Below are 23,729 nucleotides of genomic sequence, written 5' to 3'. Positions count from 1 at the left end.
CTTACACTTGTTACATATACCATTATCACTAAAGGAGGCAGAGGAAAAACTGAACATGAGACACACCGAGCAAGTGAGAGAAGGAGAGACAGAGGGAGACAGAGAAGCCATTGATAATGTTTAACTGCTAAGCTAGCGAAGCTAATATAAGTGAAATGTGGAATTTGTAAACTTTAGCTGGTTATGTTTTGCAAAAGCAAGTGCTTGTGCAATACAAGCGTATGTTGCGACTAAGTATTAATTCTTGTGTGAAGAAATCACTTATTTAAGTAAAAATAACAGCTACAATTAATCAGTAAACAGTCTTTCGGTAGAAACCCAAGAGTGTGCAGAAACAGGAAGTGACGCAATACGCTTACCGCAAATCTGGAAAATCGCAAATTTTTCCCTTAACTCTGAGCAGCAATGACTTCATGACTTTCTTTATGAATAAAATTGTAGCTATTAGAATTCACCAGATCCTCCCCCCAAATATTACAGATAAATCTTAATGTACAGCAGTGCTAGAATCATCATTAAGGCCCCAATCCCTGTTAGACTGCTTTTTACCCATAGATCTCTCTGAGCTAACTTCAATTATAACCTCATCTAAACCAACAACCTGTCTGCTGGACCCTATTCCAACTAAGCTGCTCAAGGAAGCTTTACCCTTAATAGATACGTTCATATTAGATATCATCAATCTATCTTTAGAAACAGTCTATGTACCACAGGCCTATAAGGTAGCTGTAATTAAACCACTACTTAAAAAACCCTGTCTTGACCCAGGTGTTTTAGCCAATTACAGACCAATATCTAATCTCCCCTTTATTTCTAAAATAATTGAAAAAGTAGTTGCAAAACAATTATGTGATCACCTTCATAGGAATAATTTGTATGAAGACTTTCAGTCAGGATTTAGAGTTCATCATAGTACAGAAACAGCACTGGTAAAAGTCACCAACGATCTTCTCATGGCCTCAGATAATGGACTCATCTCTATACTTGTTCTGTTAGATCTTAGTGCTGCACTTGATACCATTGATCATAACATTTTATTACAGAGACTGGAACATGAAATTTGGAGTTATTTTTGATCAGGATCTGTCCTTTACCTCACATATAAAACAAATCTCTAGAACAGCCTTCTTCCACCAACAGAACATTGCCAAAATTAGGAGTATCCTGTCTCAAAGTGATGCAGAAAAACTGGTCCATGCATTTGTTACGTCTAGGTTGGACTACTGTAATTCCCTACTTTCAGGATGCCCCAGTAACTAAAGAGCCTGCAATTAATCCAAAATGCTGCAACAAGAGTGCTGACTGGAACTAGCAAGAGAGATCATATTTCACCTTCACTAGCTTCTCTCCATTGGCTTCCCATTAAATCTAGAATAGAATTTAAAACCCTGCTTCTTACATATAAAGCTCTGAATGGTCAGGCTCCATCATATATAGAAGATCTCATAGCACCATATCATCCCAGTAGACCACTTTGATCTCAGAATGCAGGCCTACTTGTGGTTCCCAGAATTTCCAAAGGTAGAATGGGAGGTAAAGCCTTTAGCTATCAAGCTCCTCTCCTGTGGAACCAGCTCCCAGTTCAGATTTGGGAAGCAGACACCCTCTCTACTTTTAAGTCTAGGCTCAAAACCTTCCTCTTTAATAAAGCATATAGTTAGTTATAGTTATGCTGCCATAGGCTTAGACTGCTGGGGACCCACCCCCCGATTCACTGAGCTCCTTTCCTCCTCTTGTCCCTCTCTCCTCTCCTCTCACCCCACAATTGTCACCACTGTATGACATTAACTTTGTGTCTTCATTATCCAAAGTTGTCTCTCCTTTTCTGTCTCCCTCTCTCTGCCACACTACTGTGTATATTTAACTTATAGTAGGACCCAAAACAGGAGACGGCGAGGGGAGGTGTTATGGTGAATGAGGGTTTATTGACAAAAGAGAAAGCACTAAAAATCACTCCACGAGGAGTTCAGATTCAGGAAGCAGACACCCTCTCTAGGGCAGGAGAACACACGTAGTAATAACTAAATAAACAAAGTAAAAGAGAACATGAACTTAAACAGACTGGAGATGGAAGAATAACTAAATTATAACCTTGCCGGGGAAGCAAGGGAACTAACTAAATAACTAAGGTGAACCAAACAGGGAAAAACAAATGGGAAACCAAACCTCAGACCAAAAGCTAAGGGCAGACACTGCTACGGTGAAAAGCTGCAGGTCTTTTTTGCAGAAGGCTGTGTGTGGATTTGGTCCTCTTTATCCATGTGTTGTGGTTTTCGTTTCGAGCCAACGCTAATGAAAACAACAGCCTCTTGGCATGTGGGCGCAGTGTGTTGGGGTGGGTCAGGGTCACACATGAAAACGGACTGACCGATCAGTCACACGGAGACCCAGGTGTAACAGTTTAATTAAGACTAGTTTATTTCTCCATCTACTAAACAAACTAACTACTTGGTCGCACTGCTATTTATTGTGAAAGACACAGTTACTTTTTCAAGTACTTTCAAGCACTTTATCTAAAATTCAAGCACATTTCAGACCTGAAAGCACAAAATTAAAATTCAAGTATATAAAGCCGTTTCCCTCAGACATTTTTGTTCACACATACAACCACTTCTAAAAACGTCAGGATAAGATCAGGATTCCAGTGCATGTCTGAAATAGGCTTTATATAACACATAACTAAAAGAGAATCAGAAGCTGGTAAAAAAACAAAAACAAAATGAAATTAATATAAATATTAAGCGAGAAAGTCTCAATGAAATAATGTAGGATTATTATAATGTTCTTCTAAACTTCTCTGTTGTCTGATGACACTATTCTCAATATTTGATGCACAAAATTAAAAATTACTTTTAATATCAGGCTGTTTCTGCTGTAGGAGCAGAGAGAACACAAGTTACTCTTAAATACTGTTAATTTATAATCACAGGAAAACTGTTCAGATTTTTTTTACAATGTCAGTAACAGTTATTGCAGAGTTTTGTTCTTTAGGTTTTCTGCTGTGGTCAAACAAAAAGTTATCAGAAAGAAATAAAACTCATCAATTCACTGAAGAAACAGGACAAACTGAATCCAGCACTGCTAAGTTCCAAAATTAAAAAAAATACTCTATTAAAATCCCGATTACTGCTGGTATAAAAGTACAGGAGTATCAGTAAAAATGTAGTTCAAATACCAAGAGTTAAAGGACATATCATGTAAAATTGAATGTTTTTATTAGATTTTAAAATTTATGTTTTATTTAAATGAGTTATTTGCCAACAGACATAAACCACAAAGAAGAAAGAGTAAGTGAGTTTAGTTCCTGTGTGGCAGGTCTGTGGTTCACTCTCTCAGACAAAATGCAGGACAGAAGAAGCCGTTCATCCGATTGTGAGTTAGAATGAGATCAAAACCGATTTCTGTGTCTTTTCCGTCAAGAACTCAGTTTAAAAACCGGGAAAAATAACCCGAGGACAGACGTGTTCTCAGCAGGACATCGACGTCTTTGCAGACTTTAAACTCTTCATTTGACATGTTGGAGGTGAAATGATGTTTGAACACTTGTTGTCGGTGTAAAAGCAGAGGATTAAAAAGTGGAAAGTTACCGGTAGGGGGGAGAGAGAAACCTGCAGCCGCTCAGCATCCAGCTCCTTCACTTCACTCAGGTGACTGGACCTGCGCTCAGCCCAGAGTGGGAGGGGTCGGGAAAGTCACCTGAGATCAGGTTAAACAGGGGACACAGACACTGACTAGATTATTAAGAATAGTGTGTTAATTAATTACATGGTAAAAAAATAATGATTTGTGAAACAATTAATTTTGAGCCATTGTCCTGACTATGACTAAAGCTAAAACTAAAAAATGAAGACGTTGAACAAAAACCATCAGATAAACATAAAACACATGTTTGAGAAGAATAGCTTGAAAAGCGCTGGGTGCTCCTTGTTCCAGATGTTTCCAGATGTTTGCCTCTCTCACAGAATCAAACAATCATAAAACACAGTCGACTCTATTAATGTGTCAGTGAGTCTATTTTTAAACTTAATCCAAAGTCAATCAATGAAACCTGTCAATGATACAACAGTGGGGACAGTGACTGGGTTTGTTAGAAAGCAGTGATTGACACACTGTGGTACTAACACTGCTGATGGTAACAACTGCCCTGAAGATCCTCATCTCCTCTCTCCCTGCAAACACTCTGAACTCTCTTGGTTTACCTGATTGTAGCAGTCCTGTCCCCTGGATATTGGACTCCGTTTTCCTGGTCTGGTCTGAGGTTCAGTGTGTATCTGTTTATAAGTTTCTTTAGTCTTTTTCCGTTTGTTCATTTTGTTTAGTAGTTTGTTTCTCATCCATGTCTTATTTTATTTGGTGTGTTCCTGTTGGTTCCTGTTTGTTAGTTTCCTTGGTCTTTTCCAGTTTGTCCTTTTGGGTTTATCAGTTTATGTTTCACATCCGTGTTTTAATTTATTTCTCAGCTGTTTCGCTAGTGTTTATTTTGTTTGCTTGTGACGTTTGACCCGCTTTGTTTTCTTTAAGTTAATTTCCATAGTGTTTAGTTGAGTTGATAGTTTGTGTTTAGCCTTTTGTTCAGAGTTCACTACCTGCCATTAGCCTTCTTCTTGTAACCTCCTTCAAAAGGAATCATTTAGAACTAAACTTGACATGTAAATCTGAAAGAGAAAGAAACTGACATGGACAGACTGAACAGATAAGCTCAAAACAGGCAAAGCTTCTCTGAAAGGCCCCTCGCTCATTTTAAATATGATGGCCACAACACTAGAACCACCTCTTCTTATAATGTACTGCAGTACGACCTCAAGAATACACACATAGTAGAATTATCACCTTTCTGAGAGTTTCAGCCTAAAAACTAAGAAATTCTAACCTTGTAAAAAGTAGAATTCATGGCAGAGCTGCTGTTCTGGATTGTCTTAGATTGCACAGGTGGTCATAATGTTGTGCTTGATTGGTGTATCTTTGGCCTTATTATTTACATGCTTCTTTTGACTCATTTATTTCTTAAAAATTTAATTATTTTGTATTTTGAACACAGCATAGCATGTTGATCTTTAGCTTGTAGTAACAGATACCATGACTGAGGCTTCAGGTAACAGAAAACAATGCAGCTATTCACTCACTGAATTCCCTTAGCAAATCAGAACACAGAAGAACAGTCAGTTTCCTGCCCAGTGCAGTGAGTTTACTATGAAGTAGATATCACTAAATATACAAATCACATAGGCCAAGCACTGCAGAAAAGACTAAAACAGAAAGAAAACTGCACTTTTGAACATTCATTTTTGCAATAACAAATAATTAGATATAAATAGTTATTTATTTAATGATGCCACAAGCGGGGGCCCTACGCAACTAACTATATTATCTAAAGATCAGCACAATTAACGAATGTACAGCCAATTGACAATGTGATTTGAGACCTACAGTAACTACAGCTTTACATGGCTCTATAATGTGTGTCGTTCTCGACTTCACGTCCATGATTTTGTCATTTGTTTTTGTTTTTTGTCTTTTGTCTTTAATGATGACTTTACTCTTAGATTGTTAAGTTTAAAAAGTCAAGGTTCCTGCTTGCCGCCATATTTCTTTTGGCACAAGAACACGGAAGACTTTTCTGCTCTATCTCCAGGACATTCAGATGTCCCGGTAAGTTGTTTAGTGTATTGCCCACAGTTTGTCAGTGAAACAGCTGTGAGCTGCTCGTAGACTGTTAGAGACTAGAAATCTGTGATAGTTGGTGGAAACAGTGTTTATGTTTGAACTGTCCAGTCTTTGACAGTCATTGCTAGTCTTCAGGTGTGTCCCCAGCTTAATGGATGGGCTGTCTATGTTCTCAATACTACACTAGACACAAAGTCACTGAGGAGTCAGGTGACCAGAGTCCAAACCCAGCATACAGAGGTTCAGTGAATGTGGTGTTGTAGGTGTGGAGGTGGATCAGTTTGTCAGAGGAGACTCTGTAGAAGGACAGAGTCCCAGCAGGACAGTCCACATACACTGCTACTCTGTTAGACACAGAGGAGGTGGCAGAGGAGGAGGAGATGGGCAGTCCTCTCATAGTGTGACAGACAGAGTATCCACCCTCATCGGAGCAGCCAAGAGTCCAGGAGTGATTGTTCCTACCAAACACACAGTTATCAGTGTATCCTTTCTTTCTGATTCCTCTGTAACTCACTGATATATCAACACATTCCCTCCACTCCACCTCCCAGTAACAGCGGCCAGTCAGACCATCACTACACAGCAGCTGAGGCCAAGTATCAAATCTGTCTGGATGATCAGGATATGACTGATCCTTCTCCAGCAGTTTCACCTTCCTGTTGTTGTCAGACAGTTGTAGTTTCCTGTTCACTGTGTTTTTGTCGATTGTGAGTTGACAGAAATCTGATGGAGAGAACAAGACACAAACAGCTGCAGTTATTAATCCATCATCTGTTCATTTCTTGACACTTTGATGATGTGAATGAGTGATGTGACAGTTTGAAGATGGTTGAATGTTGCTGCTTTGTTTCCATCAATCTCATTAAAAACACACTTACACTTCCTCAGACCTGGTCTCAGCCATCGTTCTCCACCAGGCTCCACCCTGAAAGGAGGAGGGGGGTCAGAGCAGCACATTCTCTGTCAGCATGCACACATGGACATTACATGGCTCTCAGACACACACTGTTTGATTCTTCTGTTCTAATGGAGGCTTGTATGTAGGGATGGACATTCAGCAAAGACTAAAAGAACTGGAGACCTTATCTTGGACTGATATGGAGCAGGGGGGTCAGAGTAGCAATGGCATAAAGGCTCTACTTTCCCAGCAGCAATTTTTCTCCATGTTCTCCTTCACTCTGTATACTATGGACTCTGACTTCTCTGTTAAAAGCCTGATTTGTATGTATGTATATTCCTCCTATCTGATAAGATACGTTTGCTGTTGGTGATTGTCAGCAGTTCAGTGTTTTATCTCCAATGGTAGAATTATTATGCACAATAGGGAGAAATTACAACTGTGTACTTTCAGTGTCAGTTGTGAACCTGTTTAGATCTTTGTAAGCACATGTCAAAGTGTGATTAGAGCAGTTTACTCGAGGACTCATTCATTATTGTCCAGGTGGGTCATCAACATGCTGGTTGTTTAACTGGGTTCTAAGATTTTGTGTCCCCCGGGGACAAGAATTGGGGTCAGATGCAATGCATCCTGGGTGGCAGTCAAGGTCAGGGCCTGGGCGTGCTGATCCCTGTTTCATGGGCTGGTTGTAGGCATGTGAAAAGTCACCTCTTTGGTGGAGAAGGTGCAGGAGCTGGTGTGAGAGAAATTTCCTTCTCTCACAATGCATTCTTTGAACTCGGTGAAGGTTCTCAGTCATCCAGGCTTGGTGATCTGAAGGTTGAATCATATTAACTGGACTTCTTTACCTTGGTTAGAAACGTTTCGCCTTTTTTTCACCTATGAAAGTCAACAAGTCTAAAAAAAGCCTTACTTTATGAGGAATTGTGGGTTTGAGCACCACAAAATTTGACAGAATAATTGCATTTTTTCCTTGTGCAAACACAGGAAACTTTAGTTAGTACATTTCACCTGAGCAGCTTCTTCAAGAAGCTGCTTAGATAAGTAGCAAAACGTTTGCAAAGAATGCATTTCTTTGCAACTCTGACGAGTTTGTCATGACAATGTGCTCTTTTAACTATAGTGTCCCCTGGTGAAAGAAGCCCTGTCTACCCCTGCAGCCAGCAGACTGCACAATCTCAAACCAGGTGACCGGGTGCTCATCAAGGACCACCGGAGGAAACACTGGAAGCAGAGACATTTCACAGGATCACATCAAGTACTACTGACTTTTAATACAGCAGTGAAGGTGGAGAAAATTGTCGTGTGACTCAACAAGGAGACCACAGCTGTGGAAGATGACCTACAAGGCATGATCCGAATGTGCACGTTTATTTTCTTCACCACGGTTGCTGGATGATCAGTGAACTATGGCACAATTAACACAATTAAGAGATCAGTCAGCAACTCACCCATAATTCCAGGGCAACAACAAGTGTGGCTGATCCTACACTTGCTTGACCTATATTCTTCCACATAGTCTCTGTCATGGATTGTTGACAACCTGTGGATGCAATATATTAACTACGTATATTACAACCAACAGAGGCTCATCAATTGCATACACACAACAACATCGAAGGAGGTCGTGGAAGAAAACGAGATGCCAAAGGACATGCTGCTCACAAAGAAAGGAGGTGTCGAGTAGTAACCTTATACCAAACAACAAAGGTGGTAGAGGGAATGAGGTCACTGCCACAGGGACTGAAAAGACATTCTGGCTACCACACCGGCACTTGCAGCTGGTTTGATGTTATGTTTTGAAGGTAGAAAGTTCTGCTGGAGGTTTCTTCCATTAAAGGGAGTTTTTCCTCTCCTAGGACTTGCTCAAGGGAGAACTGTTGGGTTTTCTTTATATATCTTTATATAGTTTTGACTTTATTATTTAAAGTTCCTTGAGATGACTTTATTGTGAATTGGGTTGAAAAATCTTACTGCTCAGCCCTGATGAATCCCAACCGTCTTTTAGTTATCATTGAATGATGTAGGAGGGGATTTGTGAGAGCAATTTCATCATGGTGACCAAATGCATCCTTTGAACTCTGCTGTCACACCTCAGCAGACCTTCTGACTGCCCTGTCTTTAGAGCAGTGCTTCCACAGGAAGCTGTTCCAGCAGGGAACCCATAGGAGATGAGTCCAAGTCTACAAGTCTTAGCAGAAAAACGGAATACTCAATTTTAGAGTTTTCTCAACCACAATTTGTCCGAGCTTGAATTGACAGCTTTATAGTAAACTACTAGTAAATGTGCTATTTTGCTCAGTTCCTTCACTGTAAAACCAGTATGAGATATTTCGTGAATTAGAAGTCTCGCAGCTGAAATGAATGAAAGCTGATTTTGTGCTGATAAAGTGTGAAAATAAAGTAAACCAAGTATTTGTATTCTCAATAAAACCAAAGTTCACGATCTGGTAAAGGAAACAGTGTAACACATACACTGTGTAGAGACATGATGAACGACTACAATCACGATTGTGAGAAAACTTTTTTTATGCAACTTGTTTTTCTAGCGATCTATCATCAGCTGCCACTAAAAAAAACATTCCAGCCCTTCCTCCTCTATGAGACATTGTCTATGGCTGCAGTAGCCCTCTTCATACCTGAGAGTCTTTAGTCTCCAGTGTGGATCATCTACTCCAGCAGACAGCAGCTTCACTCCTGAGTCTCCTGGATGATTGTAGCTCAGGTCCAGTTCTCTCAGATGGGAGGGGTTGGAGCTCAGAGCTGAGGCCAGAGAAGCACAACCTTCCTCTGTGACCAGACAACCTGACAGTCTGCAGACACACAAGACAACACAGGAACCATCTGTGCAGTGTTTCTTGTTTTCAGTTCAGGTCTATTTGGTCCACAAAAATACACTGAATGTGGTCATACTTCCACACAGCCCTTCAGGAAGGGTTTTGTATGAACAAAACTGAATTGCACATTTCTTCTGTCTGCTCCTCCCTACCCATGGCAAGTTCCATTTTTTTGGCTTCATGCATTTAAAAGTCTTTCAAATAGAAGGTGTTAAACGTATTTTTATTACAATTCAGTTTTTTTAAAATAGCAATATTTCTGAAAATAATATAGTTAAACATAGTCTTTCATAACTGATATAATCTTGATTGGTAGTAATATCCTATCGTATATGCCATTAGAAAACAGCTTGTTAGAAGAGGGACATGCCAGAGGGCTTTCTTTGAGGCCCCTAGTGAAACATACAGGAGAAATTATTTGCCTCCAATAAATACATCTTATTACTACTCACTTTGTTTTACCAACAGTGCTGCATGAGAATTAAAAAAAAAAGGGACTGAATGCACTTTACACTTGTAAATGAAATTTTAAATGAAAATTAGTTTAATAGTTTGATGAATCCTGACCTGAGAGTCTCCAGGTGACAGTGTGGACTCTTCAGTCCATCACAGAGTAATTTCACTCCTGAATCCTGAAGGTTGTTGTTACTCAGGTCCAGTTCTCTCAGACTAGAGGACTGGGAGATGAGAACTGAGGACAGAGCTTCACAGCTTCTCTCTGACAGGTTACAGCCACTCAGCCTGGAGTAAAAAGAAAAAATGAAAAATACAATATTGAATTTTTTTTCCCTCTTTGAAATAACTGATTGGTAAATCTAGCTGTTTTCTTACAAAACTCTTTTGGAGGCTTTGACCACAGGCAGCAGCTTCAGAAGAGCCTCCTCTGAAGCAGAATATTTCTTCAGGTCAAACACGTCCAAGTCTTTTTCTGATGACAGTAAGATGAAGACCAGAGCTGACCACTGAGCAGGAGACAGTTCATTTGTGGAGAGACTTCCTGATCTCAGGTACTGTTGGATCTTCTCCACTAGAGAACAATCATTTAGTTCATTCAGACAGTGGAACAGGTTGATGCTTTTCTCTGCAGACAGATTCTCACTGATCTTCTTCTTGATGTACTGAATTGTGTCCTGATTGGTCTGTGAGCTAATTCCTGTCTGTGTCCACAGGCCTCGTAAAAGCATATGATTGGTCTCCAGAGACAGGCCCACAAAAAAGCGGAGAAACAGGTTCAGGTGTCCATTTGGACTCTGAAAGGCCTTGTTCACAGCACTGTGGTAAAACGATTTCTCTGCAATTTCATATTCCATTGTTTCTAACTTCTGGGAGTTTGATTGTTCTCCTGACAGCAGATTGACTCCAGAGTTGATGAAAGTCAGATGGACATGAAGAGCAGCCAGAAACTCCTGGACACTCAGATGGACGAAGCAGAACACCTTGTCCTGGTACAGTCCTCTCTCCTCTTTAAAGATCTGTGTGAACACTCCTGAGTACACTGAGGCTGCTCTGATATCGATGCCACACTCTGTCAGGTCTGATTCATAGAAGATCAGGTTTCCTTTCTGCAGCTGCTCAAAAGCCAGTTTTCCCAGAGACTCAATCATCTTCTTGTTCTCTGGACTCCAGTGTTGATCTGTCTCAGCTCCTCCATCATACTTGATGTTCTTCAGTTTGGACTGAACCAACAGGAAGTGGATGTACATCTCAGTCAGGGTCTTGGGCAGCTCTCCTCCCTCTCTGGTTTTCAACACATCCTCCAGAACTGTAGCAGTGATCCAGCAGAAGACTGGGATGTGGCACATGATGTGGAGGCTTCGTGATGTCTTGATGTGGGAGATGATTCTGCTGGCCTGCTCCTCATCTCTGAATCTCTTCCTGAAGTACTCCTCCTTCTGTGGATTATTGAATCCTCTGACCTCTGTCACCATGTCAACACACTCAGAAGGGATCTGATTGGCTGCTGCAGGTCGTGTGGTGATCCAGAGGCGAGCAGAGGGAAGCAGGTTCCCCCTGATGAGGTTTGTCAGCAGCACATCCACTGAGGTGGACTCTGTAACATCAGTCAGGATCTTGTTGTTCTTAAAGTCCAGAGGAAGTCGACACTCATCCAGACCATCAAAGATGAACACAACCTGGAACTTTTCAAACCTGCAGATTCCTTTGGTTTCAGGAAAGAAGAGATGAACAAGTTCCACTAAGCTGAACTTTTTCTCTTTCAGCACATTCATCTCTCTGAAAGTCAATGGAAATGTGAACTGTATGTCCTGGTTGGCTTTGTCTTCAGCCCAGTCCAGAGTGAACTTCTGTGTTAAGACTGTTTTCCCAATGCCAGCCACTCCCTTTGTCATCACTCGTCTGATTGGTCCATCTCTTCCAGGTGAGGCTTTAAGGATGTCTTCGTGTCTGATTGTTGTTTCTGGTCTGACTGGTTTCCTGGATGCTGTTTCAATCTGTCTGACCTCATGTTCATCATTGACCTCTCCAGTCCCTCCCTCTGTGATGTAGAGCTCTGTGTAGATCTGATTCAGAAGAGTTGGGTTTCCTGCTTTAGCGATGCCCTCAAACATATGCTGGAACTTCTTCTTCAGTTTTGACTTATGCTCATGTTGACAAACCCCAGGAGAAGATCCTGAATTAATACACAACAAGAAAATCAACATGATCAATGAAGAAAAAACAATTTATTCCCTAAGATGAACCTCTCCCAAAGTGGTGGAAAGAACAAAGTGTGAAGGAAGAAAGAATCTCCTCACAATCCAAACCATACAAGCTCATATGTGAAGCACAGTGGAGGTAGTGTCATGTTTTGGGCAGCATGGCTGATTTTGGAAGAGGCTCACTGATCTTAATGGATGATAGCAGCAGAATGAATTCAGAGGTGAACACAAAATTTTGTTTAGTTTTGAGGAAAGACTCAAAACTAAAGCAGAACTTTAATATGTAGCAGGATAATGATCCAAAACACACTATTAACTCAACAAAAGACTGTGGAGGCTTTTACACTGACAGAGTCAATCACCAGATCGTAAACTGAACATCCATTTTACCTGCTGAAGAGGAGACTGAAGGGAGAACCCCCAAAACAAACAGCAACTGAAAAAAGCTGCTGTAAAAGTTAAAAGAAAAGAAACCTTTTAAAAATTAAACAGGTTGTGATTTGTCTGTTTTTTTCCTGCTGTTTGGCAAATTTTATTTTTCCAGCTGTCATTTATACAAGCTGTTGCACTCAGCACTCTGTGGCACATAGAATGCCACCCCAGCACTAACCCTGGCTGGCAAAATAAATCTTGACTAAAACTAGTCTTAAACAGCAAACGGCAAGAAAAGGCAAACAAATCTTCACATTTTTGGTTTGTGATAGAAACAACTTTTGATGTCAGGGAGTCATGAGCTCGTCCCAGTTTCTGCAAGTAAAGGATTAGTAACAGAAGATAGAATCTTATTTGATTTGAATCTAAGTTAGAATCATTTTTCCCAGTCAAACTTTGGGTCATCTGGTACAGCAGGTGCTATCTTCTGACTAGTTTAACAATAGAGGTGTAACATATGAAGACACTCTCGTTTCCACTCTGACCGAGGACAGAGGACAGTACATCCCTCCTCCTCTTCTCAAACCATCCTACCACCTGGTCTCTGGATCCAATCCCCTCTACTCTCCTTCAAGCAATTGCACTCACACTAATCCCAGTCATTACAAAATTCATAAGTACATCTCTCACAACAGGAACTGAACCCAGCACATTTAAACAGGCCCAGATTATTCCACTGCTTGTGGAAAATTACAGACTCGTCTCCCTTTTTCCATTTCTGGCCAAGACCATTGAGCGAATAGTCTTCAATCAAATCACAGATTTTCTTTCTCTAAACAACCACCATGATGTCAACCATTGTCTTGGCCTACCTTTCTGAATATGCAACCAAACTCCTCATGCAGGCTCAGGTAATATCACATCTTGACTAGTACCATGGCCTCCAGACAGCACTAACACCAGCACTCTTTAATATTTGAGACAGTATGTTAACTGGAATGGTTTATTATATACATATGAGTAAACGTTAGTGTATTATCTTAATGAAAATGAATATAAAATTGTAATTACAATTACTCTGCACTGTATTCTGTAAGTGTCATTTATTGACAAATGTCATTACTTAAATGTTTCTAGTAAAAAGAGTTGGCAGGTCTTTTGTTAGGTAAAGAGGATTTGGAAGGAAAAAGTCTTCTGCTGTGTTGCTGTAATGACTGCAACTGCAACATTACCCATTCACTAAAGTGCACTTAAATATCCACTGTTTATTGTTCTAAAAGTGAAGCTGAAATACAAGATAACCATATGATATGTGCAGGTTGTATGTTGTTCATGTCGCACCATGTTCTTGCTGTCAAATACCAACTTTTACCTTTTGTAAACAATTTTAACAAATTGATTTTTAACATTACAAACTGATTCACAATTGTACAAGACCTGAATTGTGATTCTCCAGGAAATTCATTCTTCCACCCACCTCTATTTATCAGATTAAATCTTTACAGAAATCCTCTTACTGCTGTGCAGACAGTCAGCCAGCTCCTCCTGCTTCATTCTCCTCAGGAAGTTCACTGTGATCTTCAGAAATGACTCTCTGCTGCTCCTCCTCTGCTCTTCATCCTCACCATCCAACAACTCCTCATCCTCCCTCTGACTCTCTGAGCATTCTGGGTAATCTGGACTCAGACTCTTCTGGATCTTCTTCAGCTCGTTCTTCACAAAAGTGACAATGTTGTCCTCCAGCAGCTGGAACAGAAAACTATATGAATTACACAATCCAAGTAAAACCATGGAGCCAAACATCAGATCCATGTTGGACAGACTGACAATCCACTGGTCTAAAAAGTGCAGCATGGACATTATTGTGGACACAACAGATGGAAAAGTAGTAGTTGTACATGTACAGACCATAAATATGGAGTCCAGGTGTGTTTGATGCTGCTGGACAGACTGACCACTGGGAACCTCTGAGCTCTGCTGGTCCACTCTGTGGAGGAACCAGGAAGAATGAGCTCACATTATGTCTGTCCACACAGAGACACAAGGTGTTTGTTACTTTACTGAATTAGATGATTTTCTCTTTATTAAAACTGCTTGTAATGTTGATCCCACTGTGAATCACCAGCTTTTAATTTACTGTGTTGGTTTTCCTGCTTGTCAGGTTGATCTGTTATTGTCTCCTATAAAACTGTGCAGCAAAGCAATTTCTGCAACAAACAACAAAGCCAAGACCATCTGAAGAGGAGGTTCTTAGTCCACTTGTACTTAAGTGGAGTTTATTGGCTTTAAAAAAAAAAAACTCAGCAGAATTGTGTGATCTTACATTTGTAATTGTAGCATGAATTTTAAAACACTATTAAATCCATCTACTGACTGCAGACTGTGAAAAAAGACCCAGAAAACAGCCAAACCATGTATTTAAGTAATTAAGATAAAGTAGAAAAAGCTGTTGCTCACTGTGGTTCCTGCCCCCAGGTGAACAGGGTCTTTAACCAATGAAAACCTGTCAACTTAGTCCAGAGTGGATCATGGTAAAAACTGTTCTTGTGTTGTTAGCTGATATGAATGTCCACATTCACAGACACCTCATCTCTTCTAGCAGCATGAGTAAAAACACAGTGGTGTTTCTTCAGAGTTGAGGTCTACAGTTTGAAACTGGTTCTATTGACCAGTTTTTAGATTTGAAAAAATTATTGATAAGAAACTTAATCAAACATCCCTCAGCAAACTATGTGTTCAGAGTCCAGCTGATACCACTGAACATGACTGAAAACTACAAGATGAGGATTTGATGGAGGAGATCAGTGAAATTGGGGTTTTCCTTTGTTAGCAGTTAGCATCTGTTACCTTCAATAAAATAACTGGCTTGTACTGGACAACAGCAACAAAACAAGTCAAAGTCAAAATTGAAAAGGAAACGACAGAGTGTAGCAAAAATAGGTCTGCAGTTAAAAAGTGGTTCTTCTGAACAGCAAAGAACATAAATGATCAGAAACATGTTTATGAAACTTCTCTGCAGGTACTGAAACAGGAACTCACCTATTTGCAGCCATGGGCTGTTGTCCTTTAAAATCAATGATGTGATCATTTGACCAGTCACTCTTTATGGACATACAGCCAGGTTCAGGTTCGTGGTCAGAGTCAGGATCGGGTCCAGGTCCAGCAGAGTCTGGTCTGTGCAGCTTCTCTGGTCTTGAACACAACACAGACAGAGGTCAGAGTGTGAATAATGATGGTGGAGTGATTGTTGGTGCTGAGCTCTGACATGGAGAAGAGTCATGGACAGTTAGAGATCCTCATCTCACCTCTGAGCTTTGGTCCGGCTCTCAGGTTCCCCACACAGAGTGGTTTTAGAGGGAGGGTCTCCCTCCTCTCTGTCCTCACACTGATCCATGCTGCTGAATTCACACACACTTTCTACCTTCCTGTGGAGAGAAAACACACATCCTTCATCTGCAGAGGAAGCTGCCATCAGCTGATCCACTTCTACCATCAGTCTGAGATGGAGGCACCAAGACATTCACTGCCAAACACAAGGACTGAGAATCACAGACTTAATCGTCACAATCTCTATGTCCACAGCACCTATAACGATGAGGACTTTATATCAAAAACAATATTAAAATCAGCAGCAACAAGTTCTAATAAAAAAAGACAAGTAAGTTTTGTTCATTGTTTTATTTAATGCTCAAAGTCCAAAAGAATAACTTCATAAGGAGACACGTTTATTCAAACAAGGGTCAACATTTTAATAAAGAGAGACCAGAGAAATCTACGAGTTGATTGATTTAGAAAGAGCAGCAGACGAACTCGCATGGACGAGGATGTTTCATGTGACGTCTTCCTGGTTTCACAAGCTGCCGTGAGTACGAGCAACCGCCGACTTTAACGTTTTTTAAAGTCAGTTTTTAGATGAGGAATATTTCTGCCATTTCTAGTGCAGGTGAACTTAAGGCAGCTATGATTTGTATCGTGAACAGCAGTTATTGAAAACCCACATTACCTTTCGATGGAGAGGAGAACATGCGTCACATCTGTGGCCCCAAAGTGAAACTAGCGTTACGCTGTCGGAGACGAAAGAAGGTGCTGAGACACGTGACCGCACGGAGAGAGCCGAGTTACCTTCACTGTCAATCAGCTGTTTGTTTATTTAGAATTTATTCTAATGAATTTATTAGTTCTCCAGATATAATAAACCGTACATTAATAATTTTTGTTGCGCGTAAGAAGTAACTTATGAAATGTTCACATTCTACTATTTCTAACTCCAAATACTCATAAATACATAATAATAAAAAGAAACATCCCTCGCATGAATTATCTGCCTGGGTGCAACAAACAGAAAATTCTACAGTGAAATGTATTTTTTAAAAATCTGTGTACATGTGCGTAAGAACTAAATTATTATCATTATTGCTCATGACCTATAACATCGTTGTCACCACTATCAGATTTTGGGGTTTACATTCTCTGTCTGTCTTTAGACAAACTTTTAACCATCTCTCCTTTATTCACTCTGCTGCGTTTTTTCCATCTGCATCCTGTTGTTACACATGTGCAGTTAGAAAAAGCCAATTAAGAAGCTGGTTACATGGCAAAGAAATTCGCATTCTCTGTCAGAAACCTACCTGGAGAAACCAGGTTTCCCTGATCCCTGTGAAAGTAGAGCTTTGCAAATCTTCACTATGCTACAACATCAGTGTGTGAAGTTTGATAGAGTTTTACAGAATAATAGATGTTTAAACTCCTGCTCCAGTATTTTGAGCTTTGAAGGAAATGAATTGATAAAAAATACTGAGGATTTACCATTGTAACCTGATGTTTGTGGTTCCTTCAACATTTTAGAAGAAATTCAGTGAGGAAAAGTAAAAACTCCATGTGTGATTTATCCTGTTATTGTTGAATTTTACACTGATTCATGTTTTATTTCATTTTCTGCTCATTAGCAGGTATTTGTTGGCTTTTAGAAGAAACACCTGCAAAACCAGTTTTACATGAATTTTGTTGCTGTTGATATTGAAACAAAATTTTTGATTCTCGTTTCAGTGTCAGACGTTGGTTTAATGACTCAGATCAACGCAGGATCTTTGTGAATCTGTTCTGTGCAGCAGACAGGAGAGAAGATACTGGAGCTGTTATCATCAGTCTGCACATATGAAATATTCCCTTTGGATGAGAGATACATGAGTGATGATAGAAAACATCAGTGTGATTTCCTGTTGGATCTGTTCTCCCATGTGAAGGACTGTGAGACTAAAACAGGTCTGAGAGTTCTTCCATCATTACTGTCAGTTTTCCAGTCAGCTCCTAGAGTCTGGTCCATAAACCTCTCAGAGAGAAAGACCTCCATCCTCCTGGAAGTGCTGAAACTACAACCAGAGAAGAAACCAGTGAAGCTGACAGGATGGTCAGATGAAGAGAGTGAAGTGAGGAGTTTCCTACAGTTTCTGCCTTATATCTCACGGCTCAGGTAAATGATTGTAGTGAACATTTGTGGAGCTGTGTTCTCACATCGACACCACCTCACTGTTAGTTTGAAAGTTAAAATGTGTTCAGCTGATGTGTCCACATAAACATCACATCATGGAGTGTAGTTTTAATGTCCTACATTTCCCAGAGTTCAGTAGGACCTAAAGGCAGCTTTCCTACAGAGAACTGCTCATCTCTCATTAACTGATTCATGTTTACTTCACTAAGCTCCCTGTTTGTTCTGAACATTAACTGTTGTTATTGTGAAGCAGCAGAGACGATCGCACAGTGTTGATTAGAAAGCCTAACAACGACTGTTACTAATAAGTACACAGTAAGTCCGCTGTACTTACCCTGTATCACCTAATGCATACTCACTATAATATATACTTTTACATTAGTAGTTATTGTGATAAAATAAACTGAAATGATATTGTCTACATTTATATAATTTGTATTTACTCAAAAAGTTTGAGTATGACAAGGCCAAGGTTGAGTGGCAGAAAGCAGGCCAGCCAGCAAGCTGCTTGTCACCAAGGGAGGCCAGAGTTTTATAGGAAGTAGGACACTCTGCCCAGGTGTCCTCAATCACCGTAATTGGCTCCACCTCCACCTACCTGCAAATAGAACAAAGGCCAGACAGCCGTCACATGTTTTTGCGGCAACAAAAAAAATTGGGTTATTTTGTGGCCGCGTTTCTTTCCTCTGTATCAACCTTGGCTTGACCCATAATGCCACCGTGATGCCCCTCACCAACTCTAGTCACATGACCCGGATATCAAAATAAAAGCTTTTACAAGATCATTCAACTTTGACCAAACAATTTTGCATTTTACATACAGACCTAGTTACAAATACATTTTAACAGTTGTATGAAATAAAATAATTCAGACCTTATAACAGAACCATAATAATAAACATTTCAATAAAAATGTCTCAGACAATTACACTGCCACCAAATTACTATGATTTATGACAACCTTTATACATATATTCAAATAAATCTAGTAATTTCCAAAATCAATAGATGGCATCTACCGGTGCTGGTCAAATAATTAGAATATATTGACAAAGTTGATGTATTTCACTAATTCCATCCAAGAAGTGAAACTTGTTGTCACGATTTAGGTTAATGGATGGACCCAAGAGGAGAGACAGTGTGAGGGATGAACCAAAAAGGGCTTTTATTGATAGGGAACTTAACGATAACAGAAACCGCTGCTACCAGGAGGGTCCAAGAAACTGACTCCAAGTTAACAACACACTACCGTACACCAGGGAAATAAAACTTAAAGACAACGCTGAAAGAAAACAGAGGAACCTGACACACAGGAATACCTCAAATCACACAAGACATAGACGGGAAACCAATACAAGTCTTGAGTAAGGGAATGGGACAAAACTTAGGAAACTAACCAACAAGAAAACGCCAAACAAAGATACGGGTAACTACACATATCAAAACCTGAATGAACACATGGGAAACAATAAAGAAACTACACAGAAAACTCCATGAATTAAGTAAAACAAGGGTGAAAAACTCAAACTAAACCAGCATTAATTTTAGTGATAAAAACTAGAAGACTAACAAACTGAAATAAAACTCCTGAAGAAAAAGGGCACGGGGTAAAGCATAAGCTACTAAAAAACAAGGCAGGGATAAACATGAACTGACAAGTAACGGGTAATACACGGAGGGGGGACTAAGGAAAACTGACAAACAGAGGTAAACCAGATAAATAAGGGGCAGACAAACATAAGTCACTACACAGGTAAACACACGGGGAAGTCTAAGGAAATTAACAAACAGAAAAACTAAACTAACGGGACTCGGATAAACAAAGCTGCAAACAGGAATCTCACCAAACCTCAGACCAAAGGGGAAAGCTGCACAGGGTCCAGAATACAAAAGCCCAAGAGAAACAAGAGTCCCGAATGCAAGAGTCCATGAAACACACATTCAGCTTTTACCTAGAGTCCAGAGTCAACTGTGGGGTTGGTGAGGGTGTTAACAACAACGAAGACAGGAACAATGACAGCAGTGACCATGAGGATCTGACAGGGGAGTGAAGGGCAGACTGAACTTAAAGAGAGGAGGGAACAGGTGCAAACAGTGAGGGACAACGAGGGCAAAGCTGGGCAAAAAGAACCAGGGACAGGAAGTAAGGAGAAGGGGCCACATAATAAAAGTACAAGACCAGGAAGTACACTGTGACCATGACACTTGTATAATGTATACTTTCATTCCACACAGACTGATATATTTCAAGTGTAGATTTTCTATGGGGTTAAGCTCAGGTGAGTTTGCAGGGATACCATGGTCCTTAAACCAGGTAATGGTAGATTTGGCACTGTGTGCAGGTGCCAAGTCCTGTTGGAAAATGAAATCTGCATCTCCATAAAGTTGTTCAACAGCAGGAAGCATGAACTGCTCTAAAACGTCCTGGTACAACTGCGTTGACGTTGGACCTCAGAAAACACAGTGGAGCATCACCAGCAGATGACATGGCACCAAACCATCACTGACTGTGGAAACTTTACACTGGACCTCAACAACGTGGATTCTGTGCCTCCCCTCTCTTCCTTCAGACTCTGGGACCCTGATTTCCAAAGGAAATGCAAAGTTTACTTTCATCAGAGAGCATAACTTTGGACCACTCAGCAGCAGTCCAGTCCTTTTTGTCTTTAGCCCAGGTGAGACGCTTCTGAAGCTGTCTGTTGTTCAACAGTGGCTTGACACAAGGACTGCGACAGCTGAAACCCAGGTCTTGCATACGTCTGTGCGGAGTGGTTTTTTAAGCATTGACTCCAGCAGCAGTCCACTCTGTGACTCTCCCCCACATTGTTGAATGGGTTTCATTTCACAATTCTCTTCAGGGTGTAGTTATCACTTTGGCTTGTACACTTTTTTCTACCACATCTTTTCCTTCCCTTCACCTCTCTATTAATGTGCTTGGACACAGAGCTCTGTGAACATCCAGCCTCTTTTGCAATGACCTTTTGTGTCTTGTCCTCCTTGTGCAAGGTGTCAATGGTCGTCTTTTGGACAACTGTCAAATCAGCAGTCTTCCCCATGATTGTGTAGCTTACAGAACTAGACTGAGAGACCATTTAAAGGCCTTTGCAAGTGTTTTGAGTTAATTAGCTGATTAGAGTGTGGAAAAATAATTTCTTTGTACTGGTCTTAAGTAATATTCTAGTTTTCTGAGATACTGAATTTGGGGTTTTCATTAGTTGTCAGTTATAATCATGAATGAATGGAATGAATGTTTACATTATACAAGTTTCACTTCTTGAATGGAATTAGTGAAATACATCAACTTTGTGAAGATATTATTATATTATTATATTATTTGACAAGCACCTGTATGTTGTACATATTGTAAGTAGAATTATTTTTCGTATAGTTACAGCATAAACTAATGGAAACTACAGTCATGTCACACTTTTGTCCAAATCTCCTCACAAGTTACAGTTACGCACATCAGAAACATGTTCTTCAAAGGGAAGCTGGAATGTAACTGTTATGTAAAAAGGTAATAATGGTAATGACAGTGTTCAGCATGGACTTTTAATTCTAATGATGTGATACTGTCAAACAGAAAAAAAAGTGTCTCACAGGAAAAAGTCCATAAGAAAATCAAACAATGTATACTAGTAAAGATTTTAAAAATATTAAATTTAAAATAACTTACTGGTTTTGTATTTTCATAGTTAAAGTCAAACTCAAGGTCTTTTGTTTGTGGTTCATGTATTAAATGTGTTTATCTAATCTAAAAGAGGAGGATGGGAGCTGGACAACAAAACACTTGGGTTCAATTATTAAAAATGTTGTACGCGTTCACATTTTTCTGTCCATTTATTTAAAGGTAATAATATTTTAAGTCTTTATTAACAACAGTAAGCTTTGCTGCTAATGGAAGTGAAGCTAGTTCCGGTAATTCAAATCAATATGGCGGGTTTTCCTTCATGTCAGTTTGTGTATCGCTGTTAGCTTCCGATGGTTGTAAACGCACGGGACAGCGATGGAGGAGCAGAAATACACCTGCAGCAGGGAAATAAGCCCGTTACCAGGTGTCAGATCAGTGAACAGTCAGAACTCCCCCTAAAATCTGACTTTTACAGTCTGTAACGTTAAATGTAATATGTAAAGGTGAACAGCTACGGCGCTGAGGGAGTTCTTCAAACACAAGAGTGTTCCGTCTTGTGGATTTGTGTGTACAAGCCAATGGTAATTTGATAAATGGACTTTAAATGGTAAAGTCTTTAATCGTGGCGTAGACAGTCTCTCCACCAGATTTATTGCGCATCACGGACAAAAATGTTTCTGATCACATAAGTGTTTTCTTCACACCACCATCCGTGTTTAAAGCGTATTTATTTAAAAAGCTTTGCGGCACCCGATGGTTCAAAGGGAAGTGGCAGGCTGAAAATAATGCACGATTAACTTTTAATGCTTGTTTTGTCTAGTTGTAATGGCAAATTGTACTTATGAAGAACTTTGTCTCATATATATGTTTTGTCTTGAAGTGTTTGCAAAACTGCTCCAAGGTCAGTTATTGTCTAACAGCAGATTATCCCAGTTTATCAAAGTTCTGAAAGGGAGAAAAGGGCCGGGAGCAGTAGCCTGAGGGTGGAGACTGTTCTGGCCAGTAGCAGAGAGATATAAAACTAATGTGTCATGTATGAAGTTTAGAACTGCACTGGATGGAGACATGATACTCTGTTGAAACTCAAAACCTTTAAAGACAACATGGATGTTGAAGCTTCTTTATTGACTACACTTAAAGTGTCTATGACCAGAGAATGTCGATTTTGCTACGACAGGGACCATCTCTAAAGTGCATGCAGCGTTGTCACCAGGGTTAATAAAGGTTTTTCTCATTTCCTCCTTTCTTTGTGTTTCTTCCTAAATATTTCAAAGCAACTTTCTAATCAGTGAGTCCACTCATTACATGCAGATGATTTGGTTTTGGAATAAAATCATGTAATAGGGTGTTACATCGGTTACATTTACTTTTATCCAAAGCGACTTATAAGTGAGGTACAAGGCAGCAAAAATCTAAGTCAAGGAGGGAAAACATTAATGCAAAGTCCTATCAGAAAAGGGTTTATATTTCATGAGATGCAAGTGCAAGAAACAGCAGAAAGGAAGTTTTTTTTACAGATTTGAGTGCATAGGAAGATGCGGAACAGTTCTGTTTACAACAGTTTTTTGTAATATTGGGAGTGAGTTTGCTGATTGTGCAGAGTAGCTTGTCCCACCATCGCGGGGTCAAGAGTTTTGCTTGGTGTCTGCTGTGTGGTGCTGGGACCACCAGACGTTGTTCTTTGGCAGAGCACAGCAGACTGGAGGGATTGAAGACCTGAATGAGTGAGTTGAGGTCAGCAGCAGCTGTTGAGTTGATCACCATGGAGGCAAGAGACAGAGCTTTGAACCTGATGCAGGCAGCTACAGGAAGTGTAGCGATGTGAAGAATGGTGTGACATGAGTCCTTTTTGGGTGATTAAACGTGAGGCATTCTGCCGCATTTTGGATCGACTGCAAGGGTTTTCAGTGCCCCAGACTAGGTCTGCTGCAGAGCCCAAGCTGTCCATGACCAAAACCCATCACCTGGCTTCTTTTGTTTTACGGTGGCCCAGGACCCAGAGTGGGTCACTGAGGTCTGCTGGACTGTCTGAGAAGGACTGGAGGAGGACTGACTTCTAATACAGGTTGATGGAGTACTACAGGCGGCTGTGTCTCTGGAGGTCCTGCCAAGGCTTTGGACTTGAGACCTGACTGTGGGGATGCTGAGTCCTCACCTCCAAAAGGTCCTGGGTGTCCAGCTG

General features: G+C 40.3%; 1 protein-coding gene across 1 annotated transcript in view; it reads right to left on the bottom strand.

Annotated features, from left to right (window-relative positions):
• Positions 1–3,343: 3,343 nt before the first annotated feature.
• LOC137125576 (NLR family CARD domain-containing protein 3-like) overlaps positions 3,344–23,729 on the bottom strand; it is a 43,687-nt gene continuing 23,301 nt past the window's right edge. The window contains exons 2-9 of the mRNA XM_067501243.1: positions 15,734–15,853; positions 15,468–15,620; positions 13,946–14,415; positions 10,231–12,028; positions 9,967–10,140; positions 9,202–9,375; positions 6,543–6,589; positions 3,344–6,387 (exon numbers count right to left, since the gene is read on the bottom strand). Coding sequence (XP_067357344.1) covers positions 5,843–6,387; positions 6,543–6,589; positions 9,202–9,375; positions 9,967–10,140; positions 10,231–12,028; positions 13,946–14,415; positions 15,468–15,620; positions 15,734–15,822 — 3,450 coding nt within the window. The 5' untranslated portion in view covers positions 15,823–15,853 and the 3' untranslated portion in view covers positions 3,344–5,842. The remainder of the gene's footprint in view (positions 6,388–6,542; positions 6,590–9,201; positions 9,376–9,966; positions 10,141–10,230; positions 12,029–13,945; positions 14,416–15,467; positions 15,621–15,733; positions 15,854–23,729) is intronic.

Source organism: Channa argus, chromosome 4, assembly GCF_033026475.1.
Source record: "Channa argus isolate prfri chromosome 4, Channa argus male v1.0, whole genome shotgun sequence".
Classification (NCBI taxonomy): domain Eukaryota; kingdom Metazoa; phylum Chordata; class Actinopteri; order Anabantiformes; family Channidae; genus Channa; species Channa argus.
This window is presented reverse-complemented; position numbering and strand designations above follow the sequence as displayed.